This window comes from Pseudophryne corroboree, chromosome 3 (genome assembly GCF_028390025.1).
Source record: "Pseudophryne corroboree isolate aPseCor3 chromosome 3, aPseCor3.hap2, whole genome shotgun sequence".
Taxonomy (NCBI): domain Eukaryota; kingdom Metazoa; phylum Chordata; class Amphibia; order Anura; family Myobatrachidae; genus Pseudophryne; species Pseudophryne corroboree.
The window spans coordinates 247,361,956-247,371,875 of NC_086446.1; the positions used below are offsets into that span (position 1 = coordinate 247,361,956).

At 50.5% G+C, this 9,920-nt stretch overlaps 1 protein-coding gene across 1 annotated transcript in view; it reads right to left on the reverse strand.

The window, feature by feature from the left end:
• The window catches only part of ATP9A (ATPase phospholipid transporting 9A (putative)), a 366,971-nt gene extending 362,851 nt beyond the window's left edge, over window positions 1-4,120 (reverse strand). Inside the window, exon 1 of the mRNA XM_063958977.1 lies at window positions 3,900-4,120. Coding sequence (XP_063815047.1) covers window positions 3,900-3,967 — 68 coding nt within the window. The 5' untranslated portion in view covers window positions 3,968-4,120. The remainder of the gene's footprint in view (window positions 1-3,899) is intronic.
• Between the last annotated feature and the right edge of the window lie 5,800 nt (window positions 4,121-9,920).

Here is a 9,920-nt window from a genome sequence, read left to right on the forward strand (position 1 = left end):
GCCACCAGGTCCGATGGACCGACCCCAAATAACTCCTTTTCCTTTATACGGCAATACACCTTTGTGCCGTTTGGAATCTGCATCACCTGACCACTGTCGTGTCCATAAACATCTTCTGGCAGATATGGACATCGCACTTACTCTTGATGCCAGAGTGCAAATATCCCTCTGTGCATCTCGCATATATAGAAATACATCCTTTAAATGCTCTATAGTCAATAAAATACTGTCCCTGTCAAGGGTATCAATATTTTTAGTCAGGGAATCCGACCAAGCCACCCCAGCTCTGCACATCCAGGCTGAGGCGATCGCTGGTCGCAGTATAACACCAGTATGTGTGTATATACTTTTTATGATATTTTTCCAGCCTCCTGTCAGCTGGCTCCTTGAGGTCGGCCCTATCTATAGACGGTACCGCCACTTGTTCTGATAAGCGTGTGAGCGCCTTATCCACCCTAAGGGGTGTTTCCCAACGCGCCCTAACTTCTGGCGGGAAAGGGTATACCGCCCATATTTTCTATCGGGGGGAACCCACGCATCATCACACACTTCATTTAATTTATCTGATTCAGGAAAAACTACGGTAGTTTTTTCACATCCGACATAATACCCTCTTTTGTGGTACTTGTAGTATCAGAAATATGTAACACCTCCTTCATTGCCCTTAACGTGTGGCCCTAATAAGGAATACGTTTGTTTATTCACCGTCGACACTGGATTCAGTGTCCCTGTCTGTGTCTGTGTCGACCGACTAAAGTAAACGGGCGTTTTAAAAAACCCCTGAAGGTGTTTTTGAGACGTCTGGACCGGTACTAATTGTTTGTCGGCCGTCTCATGTCGTCAACCGACCTTGGCGCGTGTTGACATTATCACGTAATTCCCTAAATAAGCCATCCATTCCGGTGTCGACTCCCTAGAGAGTGACATCACCATTACAGGCAATTGCTCCGCCTCCTCACCAACATCGTCCTCATACATGTCGACACACACGTACCGACACACAGCACACACACAGGGAATGCTCTGATAGAGGACAGGACCTACTAGCCCTTTGGAGAGACAGAGGGAGAGTTTGCCAGCACACACCAAAAACGCTATAATTATATAGGGACAACCTTATATAAGTGTTTTCCCTTATAGCATCTTTTTTATATATTTCTAACGCCAAATTAGTGCCCCCCCTCTCTGTTTTAACCCTGTTTCTGTAGTGCAGTGCAGGGGAGAGCCTGGGAGCCTTCCCTCCAGCCTTTCTGTGAGGGAAAATGGCGCTGTGTGCTGAGGAGATAGGCCCCGCCCCTTTTTCGGCGGCCTCGTCTCCCGCTCTTAACGGATTCTGGCAGGGGTTAAATATCTCCATATAGCCCCCGGAGGCTATATGTGAGGTATTTTTAGCCAAAAAAGGTTTTCATTTGCCTCCCAGGGCGCCCCCCTCCCAGCGCCCTGCACCCTCAGTGACTGCCGTGTGAAGTGTGCTGAGAGGAAAATGGCGCACAGCTGCAGTGCTGTGCGCTACCTTAAGAAGACTGAGGAGTCTTCTGCCGCCGATTCTGGACCTCTTCTCGTTTCAGCATCTGCAAGGGGGCCGGCGGCGAGGCTCCGGTGACCATCCAGGCTGTACCTGTGATCGTCCCTCTGGAGCTAATGTCCAGTAGCCAAGAAGCCAATCCATCCTGCACGCAGGTGAGTTCACTTCTTCTCCCCTAAGTCCCTCGTTGCAGTGATCCTGTTGCCAGCAGGACTCACTGTAAAATAAAAAACCTAAGCTAAACTTTTCTAAGCAGCTCTTTAGGAGAGCCACCTAGATTGCACCCTTCTCGGCCGGGCACAAAAATCTAACTGAGGCTTGGAGGAGGGTCATAGGGGGAGGAGCCAGTGCACACCACCTGATCCTAAAGCTTTACTTTTTGTGCCCTGTCTCCTGCGGAGCCGCTATTCCCCATGGTCCTTTCAGGAACCCCAGCATCCACTAGGACGATAGAGAAATATTGTTTTTACGCCAAATTTATGTGCCCCCCCCCCTCTCTTTTTCACCCTCTCTATCGTGCTTCTGCAGGGGAGAGCCTGGGGAGCTTCCTCTCAGCGGAATTGTGGAGAGAAAATGGTGCTGGTGAGTGCTGAGGAAGAAGGCCCCGCCCCCTCAGCGGCGGGCTTCTGTCCCGCGATTTTGTGTAAAATTAATGGCGGGGGCTCATGCATATTACAGTGCCCAGCTGTATATATGCTGCTTTTTGCCAGGAGGTAATCAGTTGCTGCCCAGGGCGCCCCCCCCCCCCTCCCCTCCCCTGCGCCCTGCACCCTACAGTGACCGGAGTGTGTGGGTTAGTGTGGGCGCAATGGCGCACAGCTGCAGTGCTGTGCGCTACCTCATATGAAGACAGGAGTCTTCTGCCGCCGATTTTGACGTCTTCTTGCTTCAACCCGCCGGCTTCTGGCTCTGCGAGGGGGGCGGCGGCGCGGCTCCGGGAACGGACGACCAAGGTTAGGTTCCTGTGTTCAATCCCTCTGGAGCTAATGGTGTCCAGTAGCCTAAGAAGCGCAACCTAGCCACAGTTAGTAGGTTTGCTTCTCTCCCCTCAGTCCCACGTAGCAGAGAGTCTGTTGCCAGCAGAAGCTCTCTGAAAATAAAAAACCTAACTAAAATACTTTCTTATTAGCAAGCTCAGGAGAGCTCACTAAAGTGCACCCAGCTCGGCCGGGCACAGATTCTAACTGAGGTCTGGAGGAGGGGCATAGAGGGAGGAGCTAGTGCACACCAGTAGTACTAAATCTTTCTTAGGGCTGTAACACACACTCCGGTTTTTCCCGGATGGCAAAAAGCCGGACAAAGTTTGTCCGGCTTTTTGCCATCCGGGAGAAACCGGCAGTGTATGTCACACAGGACGGCTTTGAGCCGTGAGTGATGCTGTGCGCATGCGCAGCATCAGACGCGGCTGCAGAAGAAACCGTTGTGTGTGAAAGCTCCCCTTCACACACACGGTTCACTGGCTCCAAGGACGGCCCGGCGGCCGCCCGGCCGCCGGACCTTCCAGTGGTGAGACCCGGCTGCAACCCGGCAGCCGGGCCGGGGCCGTGCAGTGTGAAGGGACCCTACCCCTCACACTGTTAACTACAATGCCGGCACGGGAAAAAGCCGTCCGGCTTTTTCCCGGCCGGCAACAACCGTGTAGTGTGTTTTAGCCCTTAGAGTGCCCTGTCTCCTGCGGAGCCCGTCTATTCCCCATGGTCCTTACGGAGTCCCCAGCATCCACTAGGACGTTAGAGAAATATATATACACATACATACACACACATACATACATACCTTTCAGCATCATTATTTATAAGGTGACACAACAATAACAATATTACATCAAAATAAATATATATCTCCAATTTAAATAACAAACAGAACAAGACAAGATTATGTTTCCCCTCACTGGCTGGTGAACTGTGGAGGTGTTACAAAAAATGCCATTGACAGTGGTACTCCTATGTGAGGAATGCCCACGCTGGGTGGCATCACAAAAATACCTGCAACACAATGCTAGCCCATTACTGGGAGTTTCCACAAGGTCAGCAGATGTTTATTCTTCTATAACAATATACACAAATGCAGGGCTTTGTTTTGTGTGAGGGGGTTTTGTACCAACGCCCTAAACCTGTGCTGTACAAAGTAACACTGCTGCTGTACACACACAGTATGTATATATACTAGCAGACAGACTGGCATGGATGGAGGAATACATTTGTAGACACTGCGACCCAGAGACACTGCTGAAAGCCAATGCAAGGTGTCTGTCTCTCCCGGCACCAGTAGGGTTTGCGCTGGGCACTGTCAGCTCCCCGGCTGCCGGTGGCAGGGCGCTGGTGCTGCTCCCGGGCACCGCGCACCGGGCCTGGCTAAGTGCGGGCCTACTCACCCTCTCTTGTGTTTCCCGTCCATTCTCTTCTTCTGCCTGACAGGTTGCAAGGGTATATTATCCGTCATCTTGGCCGCTGTAGGGCTGTGGGTGTTGCTGGGAATGCAGGAGGGAGGTGGAGCCTCTCTTCTCCCCTCAGCTTCCTCCTGCTGCTGCTGCTGCTGCTGCTCTCCTCCAGTCTTTCCTCTTATTCCCAATCCACCAGTCTGTGTGACACAAGGAAGGAGATACTGGGGCTGGGGGATTGCCTACACTCACATACAATGCATTGGGCTGCACCTACATTAACCCCTGTGTGGCCTCCTGACACCTCTAATGCTGGTGCAGGAAGAGCAGTATAGTATATAGCACCACAGCAGGTAACAGTAACCCAATAGCAATGCTATGAGTTGCAACTTGATTCATAAAAAATGCATCACAGAAGTGATGTGACATAAGGTGAGGTGAGTTAAAGCTTTCCTGTCATACTTAACATTTACGCCAGAGTCTTGACTGTATAAAATATATGAAAAATAGAAAGAAGATGTTAGAAATATCTTCTTTGTATTATTGTAATCATTTTTATAATCAAATCTCTATAGTAAGGAGTCTATACCTATCTTTTCCACACATCTCTGATCAAACCTCACCAAATTTCCAGCAGTATGTACTGCTGCACCTGTGTATAATGCTCACATGAACACTTGGGGGTCTATTCAAGAAGCAGTGAAAAGAGTGGAGAAGTTGTCCATGGTAATCAATCAGCATTAAAGTAACATTTATAATTTGCATACTATACAATTGTACGGAGCAGCTGATTGGTTGCCACGGGCAGCTTCACCACAGGCTCACTTTTCACTGCTTCATGAACAGACCCCTTGTGCTCATATTTTGGGCGGTATTCAATTGTTTGAAAAGCCAGTTGGGTGTCTGTTTTTTCCTATCTAATGGTCAGGAAAAAAACCGACACCCAACCGACTTTCTCTGACGTCCTAGTGGATGCTGGGAACTCCGTAAGGACCATGGGGAATAGCGGCTCCGCAGGAGACTGGGCAAAAATAGAAAGCTTTAGTACTACCTGGTGTGCACTGGCTCCTCCCCCCATGACCCTCCTCCAAGCCTCAGTTAGATTTTTGTGCCCGAACGAGAAGGGTGCACACTAGGGGCTCTCCTGAGCTTCTTAGTGAAAGTTTTAGTTTAGGTTTTTTATTTTCAGTGAGACCTGCTGGCAACAGGCTCACTGCATCGAGGGACTAAGGGGAGAAGAAGCGAACTCACCTGCGTGCAGAGTGGATTGGGCTTCTTAGGCTACTGGACACCATTAGCTCCAGAGGGACCGATCACAGGCCCAGCCTTGGAGCTCGGTCCCAGAGCCGCGCCGCCGGCCCCCTTTCAGAGCCAGAAGCAAGAAGAGGTCCGGCAAATCGGCGGCAGAAGACATCCTGTCTTCCACAAGGTAGCGCACAGCACTGCAGCTGTGCGCCATTGCTTCTCAGCACACTTCACACTCTGGTCACTGAGGGTGCAGGGCGCTAGGGGGGGGCGCCCTGAGCAGCAATAGAAACACCTTGGCTGGCTAAAAATACATCACATATAGCCCCTGGGCTATATGGATGAATTTTAACCCCTGCCAGATTTTCACAAAAAGCGGGAGAAAGGCCGCCGAGAAGGGGGCGGAGCCTATCTCCTCAGCACACAGGCGCCATTTTCCCTCACAGCTCCGCTGGAAGGACGTCTCCCTGACTCTCCCCTGCAGTCCTGCACTACAGAAACAGGGTAAAAAAGAGAGGGGGGCACTAATTGGCGGGTTATTAACAATACAGTAGCTATAAGGGAGAAACACTTATATAAGGTTGTCCCTATATCTATATATAGCGCTGGTGTGTGCTGGCATACTCTCCCTCTGTCTCCCCAAAGGGCTAGTGGGGTCCTGTCCTCTATCAGAGCATTCCCTGTGCGTGTGCTGTGTGTCGGTACGTTTGTGTCGACATGTATGAGGAGGAAAATGATGTGGAGGCGGAGCAATTGCCTATAATAGAGATGTCACCCCCTAGGGAGTCGACACCTGAGTGGATGGCTTTATGGAAGGATTTACGTGACAGTGTCAGCTCCTTACAAAAGACAGTTGATGACATGAGACAGCCGACTAATCAGCTAGTCCCTGTCCAGGCGTCTCAGAAACCATCAGGGGCTCTAAAAAGGCCGTTACCTCAGGTGGTGGATACTGACGTCGACACGGATACTGACTCCAGTGTCGACGGTGAGGAGACAAACGTGACTTCCAGTAGGGCCACACGTTACATGATCACGGCAATGAGAGAGGTGTTAAACATTTCTGATACTGCAAGTACCACTAAAAAGGGTATTATGTGGGGTGTGAAAAAACTACCTGTAGTTTTTCCTGAATCAGACGAATTAAATGAGGTGTGTGATGCAGCGTGGGTTTCCCCCGATAAAAAACTGATAATTTCTAAAAAGTTATTGGCATTATACCCTTTCCCGCCAGAGGTTAGGGCGCGTTGGGAAACACCCCCTAGAGTGGATAAAGCGCTCACACGCTTATCAAAACAAGTGGCGTTACCGTCTCCTGATACGGCCGCCCTCAAGGAACCAGGTGACAGAAAACTGGAGAATATCCTAAAAAGTATATACACACATACTGGTGTTATACTGCGACCAGCAATCGCCTCAGCCTGGATGTGCAGCGCTGGGGTGGCTTGGTCGGATTCCCTGACTGAAAATATTGATACCCTGGATAGGAACAGTATATTGTTGACTATAGAGCATTTAAAAGATGCATTTCTATATATGCGAGATGCACAGAGGGATATTTCCACTCTGGCATCAAGAGTGAGTGCGCTGTCCATTTCTGCCAGAAGAGGATTATGGACGCGACAGTGGTCAGGTGATGCGGACTCTAAACGGCATATGGAAATATTGCCTTATAAAGGGGAGGAGTTATTTGGGGTCGGTCTATCGGACCTGGTGGCCACGGCAACTGCTGGGAAATCCACATTTTTACCCCAGGTCGCCTCTCAACATAAAAAGACGCCGTCTTATCCGGCTCAGTCCTTTCGTCCCCATAAGGGCAAGCGGGCAAAAGGTTCCTCTTTTCTGCCCCGGGGCAGAGGAAGGGGAAAAAGACTGCAACAGACAGCCAATTCCCAGGAACAAAAGCCCTCCCCCGCTTCTGCCAAGTCCTCAGCATGACGCTGGGGCCTTACAAGCGGACTCAGGCACGGTGGGGGCCCGTCTCAAGAATTTCAGCGCGCAGTGGGCTCATTCGCAAGTGGACCCCTGGATCCTTCAAGTAGTATCTCAGGGGTACAAATTGGAGTTCGAGACGTCTCCCCCTCGCCGGTTCCTGAAGTCTGCTTTACCAACGTCTCCCTCCGACAGGGAGGCAGTATTGGAGGCAGTTCACAAGCTGTATTCCCAGCAGGTGATAATCAAGGCACCCCTCCTGCAACAAGGGAAGGGGTATTATTCAACGCTGTTTGTGGTAACGAAGCCGGACGGCTCGGTAAGACCTATTTTAAATCTGAAATCCTTGAACACTTACATACAAAGGTTCAAGTTCAAGATGGAGTCACTCAGAGCAGTGATCGCGAACCTGGAAGAGGGGGACTTTATGGTGTCTCTGGACATCAAAGATGCCTACCTCCATGTCCCCATTTACCCTTCTCATCAAGGGTACCTCAGGTTTGTGGTACAAAACTGTCACTATCAGTTTCAGACGCTGCCGTTTGGATTATCCACGGCACCCCAGGTCTTTACCAAGGTAATGGCCGAAATGATGATTCTTCTTCGAAGAAAAGGCGTTTTAATTATCCCTTACTTGGACGATCTCCTGATAAGGGCAAGATCCAGAGAACAGTTAGTAGTCGGAGTAGCACTATCTCAGGTAGTGCTACGGCAGCACGGCTGGATTCTAAATATCCCAAAATCGCAGCTGATTCCGACGACACGTCTTCTGTTCCTAGGGATGATTCTGGACACAGTCCAGAAAAAGGTGTTCCTTCCGGAGGAAAAAGCCAGGGAGTTATCCGACCTAGTCAGAAACCTCCTGAAACCAGGGCAAGTCTCAGTGCATCAATGCACAAGAGTCCTGGGAAAGATGGTAGCTTCCTACGAAGCGATTCCATTCGGCAGATTCCACGCAAGAACGTTCCAGTGGGATCTGCTGGACAAATGGTCCGGATCGCATCTTCAGATGCATCAGCGGATAACCCTGTCCCCAAGGACAAGGGTGTCTCTTCTGTGGTGGTTGCAGAGTGCTCATCTTCTAGAGGGCCGCAGATTCGGCATTCAGGACTGGGTCCTGGTGACCACGGATGCCAGCCTGAGAGGCTGGGGAGCAGTCACACAAGGAAGAAATTTCCAGGGCTTGTGGTCAAGCCTGGAGACATCACTTCACATAAATATCCTGGAGCTAAGGGCCATCTACAATGCTCTAAGCCTAGCACGACCTCTGCTTCAAGGTCAGCCGGTGCTGATTCAGTCAGACAACATCACGGCAGTCGCCCACGTAAACAGACAGGGCGGCACAAGAAGCAGGAGGGCAATGGCAGAAGTTGCAAGGATTCTTCGCTGGGCGGAAAATCATGTGATAGCACTGTCAGCAGTGTTCATTCCGGGAGTGGACAACTGGGAAGCAGACTTCCTCAGCAGGCACGACCTCCACCCGGGAGAGTGGGGACTTCACACAGAAGTCTTCCACATGATTGTGAACCGTTGGGAAAAACCAAAGGTGGACATGATGGCGTCCCGCCTCAACAAAAATCTAGACAGGTATTGCGCCAGGTCACGGGACCCTCAGGCAATAGCTGTGGACGCTCTGGTAACACCATGGGTGTACCAGTCAGTGTATGTGTTCCCTCCTCTGCCTCTCATACCCAAGGTACTGAGAATCATAAGAAGGAGAGAAGTAAGGACTATACTCGTGGCTCCGGATTGGCCAAGAAGGACTTGGTACCCGGAACTTCAAGAGATGCTCACGGAGGACCCGTGGCCTCTACCTCTACGAAGGGACCTGCTCCAGCAGGGACCCTGTCTGTTTCAAGACTTACCGCGGCTGCGTTTGACGGCATGGCGGTTGAACGCCGGATCCTGAAGGAAAAAGGCATTTCGGATGAAGTCATCCCTACCCTGATCAAAGCCAGGAAGGATGTAACCGTGCAGCATTATCACCGTATTTGGCGTAAATATGTTGCGTGGTGCGAGGCCAGGAAGGCCCCTACAGAGGAATTTCAACTGGGTCGGTTCCTGCATTTCCTGCAAACAGGACTGTCTATGGGCCTAAAATTAGGGTCCATTAAGGTTCAAATTTCGGCCCTGTCGATCTTCTTCCAAAAAGAACTGGCTTCAGTTCCTGAAGTTCAGACGTTTGTCAAAGGGGTGCTGCATATACAGCCTCCTTTTGTGCCTCCAGTGGCACCTTCGGATCTCAATGTGGTTTTGGGGTTCCTAAAATCACATTGGTTTGAACCACTCACCACTGTGGACTTAAAATATCTCACATGAAAAGTGGTAATGCTGTTGGCCCTGGCGTCAGCCAGGCGCGTGTCAGAATTGGCGGCTTTATCCTATAAAAGCCCTTACCTAATTTTTCATACGGATAGGGCAGAATTGAGGACTCGTCCTCAATTTCTCCCTAAGGTGGTTTCAGCGTTTCACCTGAACCAGCCTATTGTGGTACCTGCGGCTACTAGGGACTTGGAGGACTCCAAGTTGCTGGACGTAGTCAGGGCCCTGAAAATATATGTTTCCAGGACGGCTGGAGTCAAAAAATCTGACTCGCTGTTTATCCTGTATGCACCCAACAAGCTGGGTGCTCCTGCTTCTAAGCAGACTATTGCTCGTTGGATTTGTAGTACAATTCAGCTTGCTCATTCTGTGGCAGGCCTGCCACAGCCTAAATCTGTAAAAGCCCATTCCACAAGGAAAGTGGGCTCATCTTGGGCGGCTGCCCGAGGGGTCTCGGCTTTACAACTTTGCCGAGCAGCTACTTGGTCAGGGGCAAACACGTTTGCTAAATTCTAC